The sequence below is a fragment of the Aspergillus foveolatus genome (assembly GCF_047715535.1).
Source record: "Aspergillus foveolatus strain CBS 279.81 unplaced genomic scaffold BDW70scaffold_24, whole genome shotgun sequence".
NCBI classification, from domain to species: Eukaryota; Fungi; Ascomycota; class Eurotiomycetes; order Eurotiales; family Aspergillaceae; genus Aspergillus; species Aspergillus foveolatus.
In genome coordinates, this window is record NW_027396088.1 from 319,100 (window position 1) to 338,883 (window position 19,784).

The following is a 19,784-nucleotide window of genomic DNA, read 5'->3' on the forward strand; positions in this document are numbered from 1 at the left end:
GCTGGAAGCTGGAGGGGGCCTCAAAGCCCACAGCGGATGACTCGTTCATGATGGTGATTCAGAAAGTATGCCGTTGCCCTGTGGGATCTTGAATGTTTCGAGAGGTCCTGGCGGGGATGTCAGACGCAACTTATAGTCTTCTTTGCGTTGGTGGATAGAATCGACAGGGAACCCCCCCCCCCCGCTGTTGTGCAGCCGTGCCTACTGTGGCTTTTCGCCCACCTCTATCTACCGACCTCTCTACACTTTCCTTGTTCATCTTCATGGTAATATTTCTTCCACAGTCTTTTGTACCATTCGGGACTTCCTTGCCACCACTTTGTTGGTATTATCAACATACGCAGCATCAACCCAGCCCTAGCATTAGCGTCGACATTCAGTTGCGTAGTGTCCCTTCATTCAGTTATCAACGAAAACATACTTACCTTCTCCCCAGTGTTATGATCTATCCAGCGCCCAAGGTCCAATCGTACCTAGGCACCAGAGCGTATACTGGTCTCAGCAGGAATACTCATGGAGAGCTCCTGCGGGCTCTCCCAACATTAACGGAGAATCTCTTGGTGTAATCACCATTCTTGTCTCCAGATCAAGCAAGTTGCCATCCACAGTGACGGAATGGGACGCTCACGGGGATTGCCAATATTGAACATGAAGGTTACTGTTGGTCTGACAAGCTTAGACGTTATGCAGCCCGCACAGATGCCTCCTCTGTATCCGTTGGGTCTAGACAGAGATGGTAGTACGCTGCCTTGTATCCTAGGGGTATTTTTGTGCCTGGGAGCAGAGACAGCCCTGCTGAAGAGACTACGCTTGCTGGTGAGACGGCTCGGCTCTTTCAACCCGTTTACCAACCTCACTATAGCATTCCAAACAGCTGACAGGCGGCTTTCACTATTCCGCGCGACTAGCGGATTTGGTTGCGACAACATCATCTCATTAAGTCGTCCTCTCCAGCGGCTAATCATCACAGCAAGAAATACCACAGAGTGGCTTCTTATGGAACTTGTCTTCAGCATTTTCCTGACAGGAGACGTCTGAAAGGCCAGATAGTGGCGCTGGCAAGATCCGATTACTAGTTGTGGCAGGAACAATTGGCATTTCATCAGGAAAGCTGCGGAGAGGTCTTATCCCGATGGAGTTTTGCAGGTGCTTTTGCCTTGGACTGTCCGAGGTATAGAGGCCGTTTGGGGAGAGAGCTTGGCTGGAATATACATGAGCAGTATTAAACATCGGTTGCTGTAGTGCCTGTAAATTGTGATGCAGTGTCATCTACTCAGGAAGCCAATGAGCGTTAGTAAGGTCACCCTTGAGGTTGGGATATTGCGTCTCCTAGGGCGAGTACTTGTCAACAATCCAGTACATGTGGCAGAAAATCGCGTGGCCATGGCTTGTACAACATTGACTCGTCGCGAGAGCCGGAGGCGGATCTTGTCCGTAGTTACTCTGTGGACAGGAGTGTTCATCTGTTCCACATGCATGACTCACCGCTCGCTAGCATTGTATATCTTGTATATCAGTGGAGGAACGCCGAACTATTCGTATAAGCCGGGATCAATATCGTCACGAGCCACTGTTCGATGCACGACAGCCTGGATTGGTGACGCACGTTGCTATTTCTCATGGCAGTAGAGCGCTATAGTGTATTATACGCAGTTCCGTCGTGACCCCTGCGGCTGAAAGAGTTGACGAGCCGTAGATAGCTGGATCATATAATATGAGGCGACAATCTATGCGACATCTATGCACCCCTGGCATTACGGCGAAATAGTCGTATAAACTGACCGAGGCTCGTCTCTTGGGGCACCCATCTGAAGTAAAAACTAAAAATTCGTCAGGAAGGGAATTGAGAAGCGAGTCAGATCCACGCATATATTGAATTGCATTATCTTGGTTGGCCAACCGGTCTCATTTCCCACGCGATCAACGGTGAAGACTGAACTTTTAGCTGGAAGCTCAGACGGGAACTATGCACCGAAACCCAACGACGCTTGTCAGGGACGTTGAGCTTTTTGCACGGGAGAAGATCAGCGGGGCCATCACGAGGAGATACGAAGCTGTTCCGTTGGAACAGCAGCTTCATCGACTTCAAGCGAGGCTGTTGCTGATTATTAATGTTGGAAGTTTGACTGAAACCCGAGTGTTGACGTAGCAAGTGCAATTTCCTATGAAGAAAGCCTGGGCCAAGATGCAGGCCGTGTTAGTGGACGATCGATATACTTGAGTGCTACCTCATACGGCATAAGCAAGTTTACAAATCGCACGCTGAGCGAGCTATGGAGTCACTGCTTGACAGCTTGCTCCCTAATCTCGTCCCTTCACTGGCTCGCGAGACTAAGTATAGACAGTGAGGGCCTCGTAGCTCGATGTTCGACGGTTTTCACGGATCTCAAGATGACCCATTCAAATGAACTTATTCAGTCTTTCGAGTTATCTGCTCCGATCTTGAGTTAATTCTCTGGTCCTACTACGGAGCAAATGCTTCGCTCTGGTAGTAAATGAAATAGCTGGCGTATCTCAGCAAAAAGATGAGCGAACGAGTTCCCCTTTTTGTGTCTTGGTTGGAGATCGGCATTTGGCCATTTATACGGGGCACGGATAACGGAAGATTTGTACAGGACAAAGCCGCTGGCGAGAGTTTTCCCTTTCATGCGCCTTCTTCAATTGGAAAACGCAGGAAGCCGTCATTATTGTTAGACACACACTTTGTGTGGTTCATCGCCCTTGCGAGCCTATATTCCCCAATCGTGATTTTGATCCTAAAGTTGAAGCACTGTCGATCCCGGTAGCGATATGGGGCCAGTACATTGGGAAAACGATGCGAACTAGTTGATGATCGGTGTTTCGATGCAGCTTAACGAGACTCGTCGAGTGTGAGATGAGCCCGACGGGGACGGCATTAGAGTGCATAACATCCATGAACCATGTCTGATTCAGCCCCAAGATTGTGTTCGCGGCTCAAAGCCGCAGCGGGCCAGAGCCCAGAATCGGGTTCGCATGAGAATTGCATTTTGAGGGTCCACATTTCTAATTGTTCTGCTTCAAGGCCACTGATCGGTGGCTTCACCAAGTAACGACTGCGAGTTCACCGCTTGGAAGAAAAGGCGGTTGCTGAGCCTGTACTTCATAGTCTGCACTTTTGACTGCATTTTGACTGCGCTCAGCTGCGCTCAGCTGCACTCTGAGCTGCAAGTTTGACTGGATGAACCGACAAAAGCCGCTTTCGACAGTGGTTTCCAGTATTTCAATGGAGAGCAGTGGACTGCCCTCAGTCGGCGGCCCGCAGGACTCCAGATGACGATGGGCGATTGTGAGTTAGAAGGCTAAGATATGGCACGACCCAGTCAAGCTTCGGGCGGGAGAAAGGTCTGGGCGCGGGAGTTGGGGGGTCTTCATTTCGCGCTCGTCTACATGTAACACGCCGTCCCTGTCAAGACTGGAGGTATTTCCTTCTTCGCTTGTCCGCCCGCTACCGCGGGGAGAGCTTAAGGCGATGTTCGCGTGGGAGGAAGGATGGTTTGGTTGGAGGAAATTGGCTGTTTCACATGGCTACATTGGGCCTAGTCTCAAGACAGACACCTGACTATCAACAGTGCGGGATAATTGTACCTGGCGGGAGAGAATCAGAATCCTGCAGTCCCATGGTTCGTGGGCTGGGGACCTGGTGGCTGTCTGGCCCCCCAACTCCATTCCAGGAACCACAGAAGCTATGGCCTGATGGCACACCTGCATTCCATATAAAGGTCGCGGTATGGAGACTCTGTGTTATTTTCCGCGATCAAAATACATGATATCTGAGCATACTTTCAATTGAGCCAATTGAGCCTTTCTACAACCTCTTGACACGGCCGTAAGGGAAACCTGGATCAACGTTTGTAACAGTTTGTAACAGTTTGTAACAGGACGATACCAGGAACAATGAGTATCCGAGTGCAGGCCCAGACCGTGGGCATCAGCGTACAGTTTTGATGACTTTCGATGACTGGGTTCGCTCTTGTCTGCGAGGCAAAGAAAAAAAGTATATACCGTAGACAGCTGCCTCAACGGCGAACGGTCTGCGGTGGGCGCGAATACGGAGGCCTCCGTAATAGTAAACGGTCCGACTGGGGCTTGGAGTCCATAGGCAATTCGCTGAGCCCATCCACTAGTTAATTAACTTTAGCGGTTCAGGAGACCGTCACTTGTTGGATCTCCAGACCTGTCAGGTCAACTCTCAACTTTCTTTCTCTCAGTCTCTCCTTTTCTCGCGTCCTTTCCACTCCTTGTCTGCCGTTCCTTTTGCAGTTCATCGCTGCTGTTTGTTGCTGTAAGTGCTGCCTCTCTTCCCCTCTCCCGAGTGGACGGCCCAAAGTCACGGTACCACTGCCCAGCCCCCCGTACTCCCGTACCCCTGATCGTTTGTCGGGCTTGTGCATCAGTCTCTTTCTTTCTTTTTCTTCTCGACAATGCTCGCCTGGGATTCAATTCAGTTCTGATCTTTTCCCGTCCTCCAGGTACGCGGGACTTCACCGAGAACCACGTCCGAGCTCTGCTCGATCTTGGTTTGGTTTACGCGGAAACAACAGATTTGTTGATATTGCAAATCGTGTCGTAGGCCGCCAGAGTTGCGATTTCTCCTATCCCTCCGACGCAGCTACTCCGTCCTACTATCGATAGACACCGACGACGTTTTCGTTTGAGCAGCCTGCAATCGCTGATGACTTCCTTCTCCTTACTTCCTTAGCCGACAAAAATCGACCCACTCACCGCATCGCCTTCGTCATCGTCAATTGCGGATCATATACATAAGAAGGTCATGACGGCTTCGCCGCCAGCGTCGCCTACGGGCCCGGGGCCCCAGCGACCTTTTAGCGCTCTGATGCGCACTCCGAGGAGCAACAGCCGTTTGAGCATGAGCAGTAAACATGGCGGGAGCAGGGCTTCTGATGAGGACGGGAAAACCGCAGTCAAAGTTGGTGCGTTATCTTGGAATCCCGCGGGATGCAGCCCCGCGGCTATTCTATTCAAGTACTGACTTAATTGCAGCTGTCCGTGTCCGACCGCCGCTGAAGCCTACGGATCCCGGGTATGAATTGATTCCGCAACGATTCCAGCGTTCCATGGTCCATGTCACCTCGCCGACCAGCTTAGCCGTTGATGTGCCCCAAGGCCGCAAATTGTTTGTTTTTGATCGCGTCTTCGCCGAAACCGTCGATCAAGCGGGCATCTGGGACTATCTCAGCGATAGCGTCGGTTCTTTCCTGCAAGGTTACAATGTCTCTATTCTGGCCTATGGCCAGTCGGGCGCCGGTAAATCCTACACAATGGGAACCGCTGGCCCAAATGAGCAGGACGTAGAGTCTTCGGGTGAGTCGGATGGATTGTCGCAAAATTGCAGCCACTGATGAACGTAGGTATCATTCCGCGCGCGGCTCAACTTCTGTTCGAGAAACTGGAAGGTCCCAAGCATTCTCGCACCAGCTCCACGGGACTCCGCACACCGTCGCGTTACTCTATCAGCTCTACATCGAGCTTCGGAAAATCTACCATCGACAAGAACTGGCAGTTGAAAGCCACCTATGTTGAGGTATGTGTATCTCAGTTTGTAGCGGGCGGGTCTAACCCTGGCAGATTTACAATGAACAATTGAGGGATTTGCTCCTCCCCGACTCAGTGCCGGCCGCAGATCGCAGTACCGTTACTATCCGCGAAGATACCAAAGGCCGCATTATTCTGACCGGTCTGCATCAAGTCAACATTAACTCGTTCGAGGACCTTATTGGCGCGCTTAATTTCGGGTCATCAATTCGGCAAACTGATTCCACTGCCATCAACGCTAAATCGTCGCGATCTCACGCTGTATTCAGTTTAAACCTTGTTCAAAGAAAGTCCGCCAATGGTGTAACAACACCGAAAGAGAAGCGCATGTCTATGCCCACCGACCTCTCCGGTGGCGACCAGTCCATCACCGTCGACAGCAAGCTTCACTTTGTCGATTTAGCTGGAAGTGAACGGCTGAAGAATACCGGCGCCTCTGGTGAGCGTGCCCGCGAAGGTATTTCGATCAATGCTGGTCTCGCCGCGCTTGGAAAGGTCATCTCGCAGTTGTCCTCCCGTCAGGCCGGATCTCACGTTTCCTACCGTGACTCCAAGCTTACCCGGCTCCTTCAGGACTCACTGGGTGGAAATGCTTATACGTATATGATTGCCTGCGTCACACCAGCAGAGTTCCACCTCAGTGAAACTCTGAACACAGTTCAGTATGCGCAGAGAGCGAGAGCGATTCAAAGTAAGCCTCGTATCCAGCAGGTTGCCGACGAAAGCGACAAGCATGCTGTGATTGAAAGGCTTAAAGCCGAGGTTGCTTTCCTGCGGCAACAATTGCGCAATGCAGAAGATAGTGACCGACGGACGGTGGCTCCCCAGGAACGCACAGAACGTCAGAACGAGCGGGAGATTGAACTCCAGAACCAGCTACTTGATGTCCAAGAGGGCTACAACGCACTGAGCCAACGACATGCCAAGCTAATCTCCGAACTCGCACGGGATTCACGGCCTGCAGATGCGGAGAGTGAGTCTGTCGTGGGCGATTCTGTTGAGAGACTCAAGCGGTCACACTCATTTGCGGAATCGGTCGAGCAGGTCGTGCTCGAATACGAAAAGACGATCCAGAGTCTCGAATCTTCGCTTTCAAGCACCCGAGCTTCTTTGGCCAGCACCGAAAGTACCCTCCTCGAACGCGAGACCAAATGCACTTACGTGGAGACCGTCAATGCGCAGCTTCAGGCCCGCATCCAAAAGCTCATGGACCGGGAGGCGAGCACGGAGACTTATCTTCATGAGCTAGAGTCCAAGATAGATGGCCAAGCCTCTGGGGAAGAGCAACACGCGGCAATGGTGTCAGAGCTCCGTAAAGAGCTCGCCCGTGCTCGCGAGAACGAGGCTAGCTGTGAAGAATATATTTCTACACTAGAAGAGCGCCTAGCCGAAGCCGATCAGGATATGGAACTCATGCAACGCGAGATAGATCGGCTGGAGCATGTTGTGGACCGCCAGCGAAGCCTCGGAAAACTGGATAATCTCCTCTATGAGCTCGATCACATTCAGCAGAACGGCAAGAAAGATGACCAAACCCCCGATCAACCTGAGCGGACGTCCACTCCGCCAGGAGCATACCAACCTCGAAAGCGCGGATTGTCTCTTGACGTGCTTACCGAAGCCGCCGAAACCGCTATTCCTGATTCTGATGAGGGTTTGTCTGATCCGATTCCCGAAGAGGACGAGGACCAGGCTACACCCAGCAAGCCCGTGTCAAAACAAGGTGATTCTGGCCTAAAAGTCCTCGAAAGTGCTACTAGCCGCCTCAAGTCAGTTCACGATGCAGAGCCTCTTAGCCCCACCCAGATGCGGGTTGTCTCTGATAAATTGGAGACCGTCACTCAAGAGCTTTTCGATTTGCGCATGCAGCATGAGAACACACTCAATGAGTACGAGGCCCTCGAGGCCAAGTACGAGGAAGCCATAAGAGTAATGGCGGAGCTTCGGCAGGACGCAGCGGACGAGGCCCGCCACTCTGCCTCCCCCCAAAACCTTACCGCTTCTCGCCCGATCTCTTTTTTAGAGGATCACAAGGCCCCCGCGTCGAAGACTGGAACACAACATTCCTTCTCGCAATCACTCTCATCGGAGTTATCCTTGGCCGGGGAGCCTGCGACTTCGCGAGATTCATATAATGTCAACACTCCTCAGACTACCGTTGGTTCACAGGACGGAAGTGTGCCGAACGGGACGCACGACGACGAAGATATGCGCAAACTCCTTGTGGAGCATCAAGAGAGCGTGAACGCAATGAAACAAAAGTACGACGAGCTCCAGGCGGAGCACGAGGACACCTTGAGCTTGATTGAGTCGCTCAAGGCCGAGTTGCAGAGATCTAGGTCTTCATCGCCGCCGGCAACGCCTGGCTTCAATGTCATCCGTAGGAAGACCAGCCAGAGCATTATGTCGAACCTTGATCGGGCTCACCGATCGTTGAATGGAATGCGTACTATTGCTGCTGAGGAATTTGCATCCCGCCCAGATACTATGCAGAACTTTGAACTTCATCTCGAGGGAGCGATGCATGAACTCCATGTGCGCATGGAGCGGATTCAGCAACTTGAGGCGGAGAACCAAAGTGTGAAGAAGGAGATGGAGATGAAATCCACCATCATCTCTGGGCTCACCCGCGAGCGATCTAGTCTGCAAGGAGCTTCACCAGTTGACCGCGGTCTCGTGAATCAGTTGCGTGATCAGGTTGTTCAGCAGGAGAATACCCTCATGCAGATGAAGGAAGCCCATGATCTGAGAGAGAAGGCCCTCCTCGAGGAAATAGAAGAGCTCAAGGCCATCCTGAAGACCCAGGAGGAAGCTGCCAAGGCCCAGGATGCCCATGTGGAGCAGCAGGAGAAAAAAATTACTCATCTTGAGGTTGAGCTGACGGAATGGAAGAGTAAGCACCAGACCGCTATTGAGTCTTTACAATCCTCCGAGAACCAGCTCAAGTCTACCCTGGAGGAGCTGAACAGTGCACTTGCCACAATTGACTCTATGGGCTTAGCCAATCCTGCCCGTGATGCTACGGATAAGGAGGCGGCTGCCACCGAGCTGGAGAGTGAGCGTGCCCGACAAAAACAGGTTGTCGATGAATTGACCCGAAAAATTGAAGAGCACGAAAGCACGGCTGCCACTTATCTTGAGAAGATCGCGTCCCTTGAGAAGCTGCACGACGCCCAGAAGCAGGCAACTGACTCTGCATCCACGTCAGCCGAGGTTGAAACGCGCCAGGCTCGTATTGCGGAATTAGAGCAGGAGATTGACAGTCACAAGAGTCTCGTTGAGTCGTACAAGAAAGACTTGGAATCTTTGCAGGAGTCTCACAAACGAGAGTTGGAGGAGCTGGAATCTCGGGCAAAGGCTGCAGCTGACGCTGAGCATGAGTTGCGCCTGGCGGAGCAGAATAAAAAGCACGAAGAGGCCATGAAGGCTCTGCGTTTTGAGGTTTCAGAGTCACGAGACGAGTTGGTTAAGCTGCTCGGCATGGTTTCCAACCTAATCAAGTCAGATGTCACCGCAGACAACCTCGCGGACCAGATACAAGACATCCTGATGCAAAAGCAGCACTTTTCCGACAAGTACGCCGAGCTGATGGACACGAATGAGGATCTTCGCAAGCAGATTGAAGCAAGGCAGAACGACGACAGCCGTGTGGAAGAGCTCAACAAGGCTATTTCCGTCAAGGATGGCAAGGTCAACGAGCTCGCTTTGCTTGTCGCTACCTTGGAGGACACGCTTCTGCAGCGCGACGAGCAGATCAAGAAGAAAGACGCCCTCGTTGCCGAAGCTCTAGCTGAGAAGCAAAAGAGTGCGCGCCTCGTGGAAGAACTCGAGGACCAGATCACAAACAGCTTCGACCAACACAACAACCGCCTCTCAGTTATCCAACAGGAGCGCGACCAGGCTTTAGAAGACGCCAAGGTCAAGATCGCAAACTACGAGAAAGACATCGAGACCTACCGTATGCGCATTGAACAGCTTGAAGTGAGTATCCTGTCCATATGTATTCACCGCTTGCTAACAAAATCAGCTTCAAATCAAGAACCAAGACCCTTCGCACGACCGCAGTAGCTCTCTTACGTCCAACCTCCGCAAGAGCTCTTCAGCTGCTTCCCTTCCCTCTCCCCCACCCGCTATTCCTCTTCCACCTCTTCCCACCATCGCCGCCGGAGCAAACGGTGCTTCCTCTCCCCCCAGCTCTCGTCACACTAGCAAAGAGCTTGTGGGCAGCCACGTTGTCGAGGAACAGGAGGCACGTATCCGTACTATTGAGAAGCATCTCAACGCTGAGAAACAGCTTACCGCCACGTTGGAGGAGGCGCTGGGCGATCTAGAAGCCCAAAGTAACAAGGTCAAATCCGACTGCGAGGCTTGGAAAAAGAAGGCTTGGCAGCTGGAGGAGGAGCTGACTACGCTACGCAAGGAGCGCAACTCCCAGCGCCTTTCTTTGCAAGCCGTCGAGGAGGAGAGGAACGCCCGCCGCGAGGCCGAAGCAGCCCGCGCCCAGCTCGAAGAGCGCATGGCCGCTCTTAACAAGAAAAAGAAGAAGAGCACGCTTAATTGCTTCTAGTCATTCGTCAGACCATCCCTACACCATTTTGCCTCCCTTCTTGCCCATTTTGAGACGCGAATTTCAGATCATCACTGCATCATGAACTCAACGTTGATTCCCCTGTATACCTGATACCTTGTTTTTTATGCTTGTTTACGCTCAATTCCCATGTTAGCTTGTTTGCTGATTTGATCTTACGCACAGTACCCATTTCGTTCTATAACCCTGTTTATGACTTTCTCCACGACCCTCTTTACCCTCTACCCTTTTGCTGGAGGTGATTACACTCAACCTCTTCTGTATATTCTTCCCCTTTATTGTACTTTCACCATATTATTTTGTCTACTGTTTAGGGGCGGCCAGACATGCCATCGCTTATAAGATAGCGGACTGTTTTTTGTCGTTGGAAGTAGAAGTTGTATTTGAGCGTTCCACTTTCTTCGGTCTCAAGCAAAGATTTATAGAACCTTCACCCCTGGATTCGAACTTGCTCAATGCTAGTCAAGTATCAGTCTTAATAGTTTTCCAAGCGTTTTCAAGTCATAATAAAGCTTTTTCATCTGTCTGCAGAAGTAAAATTAGCTGACTCATCACATGACGTCGGTCCAGCCGCGTGTCCTAGTAGCTCCCCACCAGTCAAGTTGTCATCGAGCTCGACAGAAGCAGATCAACTGCCACAATGGCAGAAAAGCTGCTCCCCAAACCGGCAAACATAACAATCATTCATCCCGACCTCGGCATTGGCGGTGCAGAACGACTGATCATCGACGTCGCCCTCGCGCTCCAGAACTCTGGCCACAAAGTCACCGTCTACACGTCGCACCGGGATAAATCGCATTGCTTCGAGGAGGCGCGGGATGGAACGCTCGAAGTACGGGTTCGTGGGGACAATTTCTTCCCACCAAGTATAAGAGGCCGGTTTGTTGTTCTTCTGGCGATCTTGAGGCAGCTTTGCTTGACGTTCGAGTTATTGCGGGAGGCCGCGCAGACGGAAAACGAGAATGCCGACCAAGTATTTATTGTTGACCAGGTACCGGCCTGTGTGCCGTTACTAAAGATCCTTGGTCCGCGGTGGTTTGCTTCAAAGGGAAAGCAACGCATTCTCTTCTACTGCCATTTTCCCGACCAATTACTTGCGCGGCGAGATGGTGGCTCTGCTTTACTGCAATTGTTGAAGGGGCTGTACCGGTATCCTTTTGACTGGTTTGAGGGATGGGCGATGAGTGCGAGTGACCGGGTTGTTGCGAACTCCACTTTCACGAAGAGCGTGGTAAAAGGTGTCTTTGGGGCGGAGAGATTGGGTGATGTACGGGTTGTCTATCCGTGTGTCGATACAGCGGCGAAAGAGAAGAGTGAGAAGGATGAGGGGGCTATCTGGGAAGGGAAGAAGATACTCCTGAGTGTGAATCGGTTCGAGAAGAAGAAGGATCTTGCGCTGGCGATAAGAGCGTACAATGGGCTTGGGGAAAAGAGGAAGGGGGTAAGATTGGTTATTGCTGGTGCGTTTCTTTTGTTTTACCCCTGTACTGATCTCCTCGATTTGGTGCTAATGGTGACATGGATAGGCGGCTACGACCCCCGCATAACAGAAAACGTGCAATACCACAAAGAACTTGACGCCCTCGCAACAAGCCTCGGTTTGCAAACCGCCACATCGAAGACCGTCCCGTCTGCCCTCTCCATTCCCTCCTCCATCGACGTCCTCTTTCTTCCCTCAGTGTCCTCTGCCTTCCGCGACAGCCTCCTGGCCAAATCCTCGCTCCTCCTCTACACCCCGGTGAACGAACACTTCGGGATCGTTCCCATTGAGGCAATGCGCGCGGGGATCCCCGTCCTCGCATCGAACACGGGCGGTCCGCTTGAGACGATCATTGAAGGGAAGACAGGGTGGCTCCGTGACGTGGGTGATGTCCCAGCTTGGACAAGTGTCATTGAGAAGGTGTTGTATCAGTTGGGGGCGGACGAGTTTCAGAAGATGAGTGTGGCGGCGAAGGAGCGCGTCGAGGCCGAGTTCTCGCTGCGCGCTATGGGTGAGAGACTTGAGGGGGAGATCGGGGAGATGCTGAGTTCTGAACGGAGACAGTTTAATGGCAGGCAGCAAGCATTGTTGCTTTTGGGAATGCTGGGGGTGGGATTTGCAGTGCTTGTAGGGTTGGTTTTGGCGCGGGTCGGTTTTGTATAATACCCTGCTTAGCTATTCTATTTCATTCTTTTACGGACAATCAGCCATATTGCTGGACAAATCATGGTTATTTTGCTGTTAACAGGGTCTCCTAGCTGATACTAACTCTGATAGTCAATGATCAGGTCCTCGGCGCTTAACCGACAGCTGCTGTCCATTCCTCACGACGTGGAACCAACAAGCATGTAATGTCACTGCGCCGCATAGGAGATACTATTAGGCGTAGAATCTCCATCGCTGAGGCGGCTATGAAGCTATTCTCACTGGCCTACCTGATACCAAGGCCGACCCTGAAACACTCGCCATTTAGTCTGATCATAGATAACTTCATCAGTCTGCGCGCCTACTCACCGTATCCCAAGTATGATTTCTGACTCCCACGCCTCTCTCCTTTTAGAATCGAGGCTTGAATTGAAAGGGCTGCCCCAGCCCAGAGGATATGAAGAAATGCTCCTCAATGTCGCCTGCGTTCCTATGGAATCGAATTCTCATCTTCATCCTGCTGCTTAGCGCCTTACCCCGCAATATACTCGCAAGAGTCGACCCATATTCAGACTCAAATTTATCAGCAAAGACATATTTTACGAATCCCCCGTCCAACCCCGACTTGGAGGCCATCCCAACCTTCGAACTCGGCAGCATCCAGAACATCGCCTGGACGACGAATCTCGACTTCTACAACATCAGCATATGGCAGCGCACTACCGGGAATGTCTCCAGTAATGGAGGTGGGAGTGACGGCGAGAGCGGGAGTATAAGTGGTAATATACAAGGTGGCAATATTTTCGGTACGTCCACCACAATGTCCAGAACAGTGGGATGCAGTCCGGACAAACCCGACTAATCGTGAAAGCCCAAACCACTGCGAACGAAAGAGTGAATACCTTTGCCTGGGTCGTACAGACGTACTCACTCGACCTGGCCCTCTCATCCATCTTCTACCTTTCCATTGAGGGAGACGCTACATCGACGTCCAGAGACTTCAATATCACCACCTCGCCATCATCTTCATCTAATTCTTCTAATACCGCAACCTCAGCCCCAAATCCAGCATCGACAGAAACTTCCTCCTCCCTAACCTCAACCGGCAAAATCGCCCTTGGGCTCGGTGTTGGCGTGGGCGCGCCATTAATCACCCTCCTCGCGATCCTCGCGTACTTCCAGTATCGGAGTGGGAGGCGCGCGTATATGCTTACAGAATCTCAGTCCCAGCTATACTCCCACCCACCATCTGGATTTGGTCTGGGTCTGGGTCTGGGCGGCATGGGCTATCCATCTCCCTCAGCCCCAGCTCCAACTCCAGCAATGGATCAACTCGCAGTGCCCCCGTCAATACCAACCCTATATCGGAACCCAATCCTAAACCCGGTGCAATATCCTGCAGAGTTAATGCCGAGGTTAACGGGGCCAGTCCAGGTGCAACCTTGGGAAATCGATGCGAATCCGCGGTTCTATTCTCCCACTCCTGCTGCATCTCCATCTCAACCGCCGCCGTTAAGTTCTTCAGGTGAACGTTCAGTTTCAGCCACAGATGAGAATGGGATTGGACAAAAGAGGTCTATGTCGAGATCCACCACGAATAGCAATAGAAATAGTACAAGGTCTGCATCAAGTTCAACGTCGAGGTCGACTTCCTCGTCAGCTAGGGCTCGGTCCATGTCCAGGACCAGGGGAACCAGAGTTGGAGTTGGGTCTGGAGCAATAGAGATTCCGGAATTACCTGGAGAAAGCTATAATTTCATTTGAATCTCGATGCCGAAATGCCGACACTCCATCTATACGTATAGTGTTGGTCCTGTCTATCGGGTATTGCTGCATGACATGGGCGGTTCCGACTCACAATCTGTATATAGAAATGCCTGTACATCAACGTCCAAAGCGTAATTTTGGCACATCTTATATCCGTACTGCTGAAATACGTACTGGGTAGCCGCAGGGGTCATCTTTTCGCATGAATACCCTCTCGCGGTAATCTATTCTGGCTGATGGGTTCACATGTCAAAAATTCCTTTCTTTGCCCCGTTTAGGATTCTTAAACCTTCACCACTGTCAGGATCGTATATAAATAGAAAAATCGCATGGTTCTTCTTGGTATAGAATTACGGTTGGTGAAATTATACCTCCCCGTTCGAGCAATGCAAGCATCATTCTAATACTGATACTGTCCCGAATACGGTCGAGGAAAGGGATTTAGCAGTATTGGCTGCTTTGCACACTGCTCCTCGCTGTGATGGGACGGACAAGGAAGAAAGCAGCCGTTGAGTTCACGGTCTGAGGTTGTGCCTCTGGCAGATGTGCCGGGGCAGTTGTTGGAGCGAACCTGGCGCAAGAGACCAAAGTACATGGAACATCTATTCAGAGGACGACTCGCATTCTGCTAAGAAGCATAATAGTATTTTACTACCTAAATGTCAACCAGATCGACAGCAGGTAGAGCCAGAAAGTAGAAGTGGTCAGATTCATGACTGCAGTCAGTCCTGTAATGGCACCCCTGCAGCCCCAGGGCTTAAGGAGCCTCTAAACGTCAGTTATGTTGCGCACAGCCTCCACCCTGTAGCAAAACCGAGGCGAAGTGCTCATTGCAGCCTTACAAATGATGACCCTCTTGCAGGAGTTAATCTCCCAATCAAGGCCCGCCAATAGCACGTATTTCCGCGAACATGGATATCGAGGCCCATGTAAATCCTCCATCTCTTCTGCAAAGATCCTCCTGGACGGGTTAAAGGGCACTGTTTACCGGAAAATTAGCGAAGAATGTGACCGTTATTCATGAATTGGTCACTCTTACATCGGTCCAGGGGAATCAGGGCCCCTTATGCTAGATCATGAATGGTCTAGACTATAAAAAATCGCACCAATAGAGAGCATGGACTGCGGCCAAGACAATTAGGGCTACTGTCCGGCTGCGTGGTCAGAATGTATAAGCATGCTAGAGAGCAAATTGGACAGCAGTGGTCTGCAGGTTTCAATTTGCCTGCTGGATACGTATAGTATTCGCCGATGTTTACGTGGAGTACTGTGCAGAGAGGAAGGTATAAAGCGCGCTTCTCTCGCCCTCTCCCACCCATCTCCAAGCCCATCTCACGTTCATAAAGTAACCCAATCCAGTCCCCAGAATAGCCATAAGTCGTCTCAGCAAAATGAAGTTGACCCTCAACACCCTTCTCGCCCTCACCCCCCTCCTTGGCCTCAGCCAAGCAGCCGACTGCACTGCCCCAAACCAACAAGTCTTCTCCCAAGCGGCCGTCGAGATGATGTGGTCCATCCGCGCCTGGCTGTGTCCTAACGCCTGGAATCAGTGGATTATTGCATACCCAGATGGTGCGTGGTGCGACGCAGGCGGTGGCATCGTCAGCGCGTTCTACGGGTCCTGGGAAATCCGCGGGATGCAGAGCGAGCAGCAGTGCTGGGTGGGCTTTCCCTTTCCCGCATCGATTTCAAGTGCATTCTGTCCTGATGAAGCTCGCTAATGAGGGCAGGATATCACCGAGGAAATCATCAACCAATGCATGTGGTACGACTTTGCGAGCACAAGCTACAACGGTGGAACTTGGTCGTACGGCGATATCTGGGCCGGCGGCTGGTTCTGGGCGGACAACTCGCGGAGCTGTGTGCATCCTGTCAAGAGAGATGCGCTGCCTGCTGCTTCTGTTCCTGTTGGGGATATCAATGCTGAAGTGAACGGTACCACCCTTGCTGATGGGACGAGCCGGGTCGGCAGTCGAGTGTGGCTGGATTTCAGTTCTCACGACGTGGTTGTTGTTAAGAAGGAGGATTTTTAGTTCCAGAAAATGAGTAGGCAGGGTTGGAAGCTTCCAGAGGATTGAGTAGGTTTGGTTGGTCCATGTTGTGATAGCAGGAGTGGCTATAATAAGCAAAGCACCTGATTTCATAGAGAAGCCCTGAATACCCTGACTTACAGTACTGGACCTAGCCCTGCTGTAGCAACCTGAACCGTTCTCAATCCCAATCTACGGGTTCTTGCTATTTTCAGTCAAGTGCAGTAGATCGAAAGTCTTGTCCCATTTTAGCAACGACAACGCCAGCGAGAGCAATCTCCTAACTCTAGAGCTTCCCATCACGAGCTTGCCTGTCTGACCAAGCAGTACACTCCCATGGTCAAGCACTCTGGCTTTCTTAATTGCCTTGTATCAGAACCGTAGGCTTTGCGATTCTGCTCGTTTCCTTTTTATTGCTCTCATCGGGATGGTTTGCGTATCGTCATCACACGTTTCGGAATAACGGTTTAAGCCCTGCGATTATTTTGATAAGCCATATTAGACGAGCACCAAGAGCTTTGTCTTTGATCATTGCAGCAACGCGTGACGATGCCTTCTCCCTACGGACGATATCTCACTCTTTGCCTAGACATCCAGTACCTGTATGGGTGGCCTGGTGATAGTAGACAAGACTGCGCACCAAACAGCAAACCTCTTCTTAGCTCGTCTTAGATCACTTGTAGCGTATTACAATTTATCAGACTGGGTCGCGCTCTTAGATGGAGACGCGTGACATTGATCAAGTGGACACAGCTGCCAGCTTTAGGACATTCCGATTGTCTCTTGGTGTATGCTTCGGCAGTCGAAAATAAAGATCATGGCATGCATGTATAGGGGAAGCTTCTATTTCTGAAAATGAGAAAAAAAAAATGTCTTAATAAACCAAACTGGTTTTAAATAATATTGTTGAATTTGGAAGGGGAGATGAGTTATAAAAAATTGCTTACTTTCGAGGTGCAAAAATTCGACAGCAGTGTGGTTCGAACACACGCCTCCGAAGAGAGTAGATACCTGATTTCTTGTGAAATATTCAAGTCTACCGCCTTAGACCACTCGGCCATGCTGCCGTTCTATACCTATCACGGGACTGAGTGGAACCTATATTCAGCATAATGCAGAAGTGTCGTAGGTATGTTAATAAAGCCTATAGCTAAGTGACAGTCTACAAATATATATATATGCTAGCATTAAGTTGAAGGCTCTCTAACATAAAACCAACTTTCCCACATTCTAACTCGCTATACATTCTTCATTGAACTCTTGCATCGGTCGATTTCTTCACCTTCTCCCACCTTTGTGTATGGTATTCTTGCCAACCCGCACTCGATATCTTCAGTTACCTGAAGTTGCGCCAATGAACTATCTATCAAACAGAAGGCGGGCTAGCTATCGTCTATATTCTATTCGTCTTGCTTTTTCTAATATAGAGAACCTGCTACATGAATACCACTTAAGCACTACTGGCCAATGGCTTCTCGAATCTCTAGTACCAGATTAGGATAAGAGCTGCTAAGCAGGGTATCGATCTGTGTCCCCTTTGTTCTGGTTCAATGCAACATATCTGCTCATGAACGAAACTGCCTTGGATTATTTCTCTTCTCGACCTACTGCTTACCTTGAGTCATATTCAGGATTCACCCAGCTCGGCATTCCAACGAGTCCCCTGATCTTGGCCCCATATCTTTGCAAGGCCACAAAAAGCAATGCCGCAGGTCCAACTACAATCAGCGCTTGTGTGGTGAACGTCCATGTCCAGCCTACGGATTCCTGCCAGGGCGTTATGAAGAACTTTTGCACGTTATCAGCGTTAGCCGTAGAAATCGTGAGGCCGGAGGGAAAGAGAAGAGTACGTACGGGATTAACAAACGCACTCAGGTTCAAGAAGACAGCGTAGAAAATAATAACGCTCGTCGATTGGAGCGGGTAGCTGTCGACAATATAGCTGGAGGTTATGGTATTGCCAATCTGGATTCCGGCAGCGACTGCGACAAACAGTTAGGCCATTGCTTTCAGGAGAGATGAAAATAGGGATAGCGATGGCGATAGGGAACATACAGAGAAAGAAAGCAATCTGTCCAACCATCCAGTGATACGACTTGTCTATGCTGACTCCGAAGAGGATGAGGCCCACTTCACCACGAACCCGGTCAGCCAGTTGATTTTTGTCCCAGTGTAAAAAATTACAGGGTAGGCATACCAGCAGTAATAAGGATAGCAGGATAAACGCCCCAGATCCTCATCTCGGCAACCCTAACGCCGCCGTTTCTCTTCGTCAGCCTTGCCACTAGGGCATCACTGAGTCGTCCTGAGCACAGCACCTCCGAGACAACGGTGCCGAGGAGCAGGCCTATGAAGAGTAGGCCTTGAATGGAAGGGCTGTAAGTCGGGTATGCGGCAGGGAGCATGGTGATCACTGATAAAACCCACCAGTACCAGAGGAAGGAGTACCCCAGCACGGCGAGCGGGATAGTAGGGAGAGTGAAGAGGTACATGAAGCGGACAAGCGGAGTATAAAACGGGACGGTAGGAAGGGCCGGGAGGGGACGGAGGTTGAGGAAGGGAAGGGTTTTTGTGCGGGGGATATCAACATCACTATCAGTCACGGCCGTGCTGTTTGTGCATGGGGCTGGCTTTTCGAATGAGACCGAGGCTGGAGGCTGTTCGATATCAGAATCTGTGGTGGTAATCGTGACTGACATCCGCTTCAGCATGACAGCCCGCGGATACAGTGTCTCGGGCATGAAGAACAGTTCAAGGACCAGTAGCGTGGCGAAGAGAATGGCGTTAAACCAGTTGATCCATGCTGCCGACACGATGTTGAGAAAGCCGCCGACTGCATTCATCATCAGTAAGTTTCATATTTAAAAAAAACCATTGTGCAAGGTAAAAAACAGAGTACCCACAGATTGGTCCAACAAGCAACCCAGAATCAATGGCCAGTACCCAAAGACCCAGTTTCTGGCCACGCTCATAGTCGAAGAAAAGGTCGTTCACTGCATGTATTCGTTAGCCCTAACCGGACAGTTCCCAGACCACATGTTCTATATTGATAGACATACCAACAGCCATGCCCACACTGCTACCCGGGCTGACCCCAAACCCCTGAAAGAAGCGTGCAGCCATATACCCGCCATAGCTGTCCGTGGCCGCAGCACCGATTGTAGAAGCCAGCGCGATCACCGTGCCGATGATAAACACGATCCGTCTTCCAAATATATCGCTCAATCCCGACCAGAGGAGCGGGCCAACCGACAGGCCGAGGGCAGGGATCGCGACAGTCCAGTTCACCTCGCTGTAGCTGATACTGAACTGGGATTGGAGCTCGGGGAAGGAGGGGACGGTTGTTGTCGTTAGGTAGGTGAAGAGGAAATACCTACTCGCGCGTCAGTCTGGCTTGACCCAGCTTGGCCTGGCTTGGTTTTCTGAAGATGGGATGTACGGGGACAGTGGGGAATTACTTGAGCATGACAATCGCTAGAATGGTGTGCTTCTGCAGCCACGACCAGTTCAATGGGTCAAGAGGGTCGCATGTCGGTTGCGGGTGGACGCGGACGCCGTTCTGCTCCACAGGGAGAGGCTCGTTATTCTCCGCTGGAGCTGCTCCGATGCCGCGGTGTTTTTCAAGCATATCAGCCATTGCGGGTTCCTTGGGGGCATGCATGGCCTTGGACTTGTTGGAGACGATAATGGCGGTGCGCGG

The 19,784-nt window shown here is 51.1% G+C and overlaps 6 protein-coding genes and 1 non-coding gene across 7 annotated transcripts; 4 read left to right on the forward strand and 3 right to left on the reverse strand.

Annotated features, from left to right (window-relative positions):
• Positions 1-492: 492 nt before the first annotated feature.
• Positions 493-1,360, reverse strand: BDW70DRAFT_53044 (uncharacterized protein). Its single transcript, XM_073744212.1, has one exon. The coding sequence runs from the start codon at positions 1,101-1,103 to the stop codon at positions 567-569; it is 537 nt and encodes a 178-aa protein (XP_073596009.1). The 5' UTR covers positions 1,104-1,360; the 3' UTR covers positions 493-566.
• A 2,842-nt stretch (positions 1,361-4,202) lies between these two features.
• Positions 4,203-10,637, forward strand: BDW70DRAFT_136465 (kinesin family protein). The gene is made up of 6 exons (XM_073736864.1): positions 4,203-4,303; positions 4,491-4,952; positions 5,023-5,343; positions 5,391-5,563; positions 5,608-9,555; positions 9,602-10,637. Exons 2-6 carry the CDS (start codon positions 4,793-4,795, stop codon positions 10,139-10,141), a joined length of 5,142 nt encoding a protein of 1,713 aa, XP_073596010.1. The 5' UTR covers positions 4,203-4,303; positions 4,491-4,792; the 3' UTR covers positions 10,142-10,637.
• Positions 10,638-10,796: 159 nt separating this feature from the next.
• BDW70DRAFT_53066 (GDP-Man:Man(1)GlcNAc(2)-PP-dolichol alpha-1,3-mannosyltransferase) lies at positions 10,797-12,360 on the forward strand. The gene is made up of 2 exons (XM_073744213.1): positions 10,797-11,622; positions 11,689-12,360. Exons 1-2 carry the CDS (start codon positions 10,803-10,805, stop codon positions 12,303-12,305), a joined length of 1,437 nt encoding a protein of 478 aa, XP_073596011.1. The 5' UTR covers positions 10,797-10,802; the 3' UTR covers positions 12,306-12,360.
• Positions 12,361-12,762: 402 nt separating this feature from the next.
• BDW70DRAFT_168237 (uncharacterized protein) lies at positions 12,763-13,951 on the forward strand (the record flags this gene model as incomplete). Its single annotated transcript, XM_073742406.1, has 3 exons — positions 12,763-13,093; positions 13,159-13,721; positions 13,901-13,951. 3 exons carry the CDS (start codon positions 12,763-12,765, stop codon positions 13,949-13,951), a joined length of 945 nt encoding a protein of 314 aa, XP_073596012.1.
• A 1,583-nt stretch (positions 13,952-15,534) lies between these two features.
• BDW70DRAFT_136470 (uncharacterized protein) lies at positions 15,535-15,910 on the forward strand. The gene has a single exon (XM_073736865.1). The coding sequence runs from the start codon at positions 15,557-15,559 to the stop codon at positions 15,773-15,775; it is 219 nt and encodes a 72-aa protein (XP_073596013.1). The 5' UTR covers positions 15,535-15,556; the 3' UTR covers positions 15,776-15,910.
• A 1,139-nt stretch (positions 15,911-17,049) lies between these two features.
• BDW70DRAFT_t106 lies at positions 17,050-17,151 on the reverse strand. The gene has a single exon. It is a non-coding gene; the product is annotated as a tRNA-Ser (tRNA).
• A 544-nt stretch (positions 17,152-17,695) lies between these two features.
• BDW70DRAFT_150352 (putative MFS transporter) lies at positions 17,696-19,721 on the reverse strand (the record flags this gene model as incomplete). Its single annotated transcript, XM_073739143.1, has 6 exons — positions 17,696-18,066; positions 18,140-18,214; positions 18,282-18,917; positions 18,988-19,077; positions 19,144-19,289; positions 19,543-19,721. The coding sequence occupies 6 exons, from the start codon at positions 19,719-19,721 to the stop codon at positions 17,696-17,698; spliced, it is 1,497 nt and encodes a 498-aa protein (XP_073596014.1).
• Between the last annotated feature and the right edge of the window lie 63 nt (positions 19,722-19,784).

Coding starts and splice junctions, on each gene's coding strand:
- BDW70DRAFT_136470 (XM_073736865.1), top strand. CDS start 15,557: ATGATGTGGTCCATCCGCGCCTGGCTGTGTCCTAACGCCTGGAATCAG.
- BDW70DRAFT_53066 (XM_073744213.1), top strand. CDS start 10,803: ATGGCAGAAAAGCTGCTCCCCAAACCGGCAAACATAACAATCATTCAT. Junction 11,623..11,688: donor GGTAAGATTGGTTATTGCTG/GTGCGTTTCTTT, acceptor TGACATGGATAG/GCGGCTACGACCCCCGCATA.
- BDW70DRAFT_53044 (XM_073744212.1), bottom strand. CDS start 1,103: ATGAAATGCCAATTGTTCCTGCCACAACTAGTAATCGGATCTTGCCAG.
- BDW70DRAFT_136465 (XM_073736864.1), top strand. CDS start 4,793: ATGACGGCTTCGCCGCCAGCGTCGCCTACGGGCCCGGGGCCCCAGCGA. Junction 4,953..5,022: donor GAAAACCGCAGTCAAAGTTG/GTGCGTTATCTT, acceptor ACTTAATTGCAG/CTGTCCGTGTCCGACCGCCG. Junction 9,556..9,601: donor TGCGCATTGAACAGCTTGAA/GTGAGTATCCTG, acceptor TAACAAAATCAG/CTTCAAATCAAGAACCAAGA.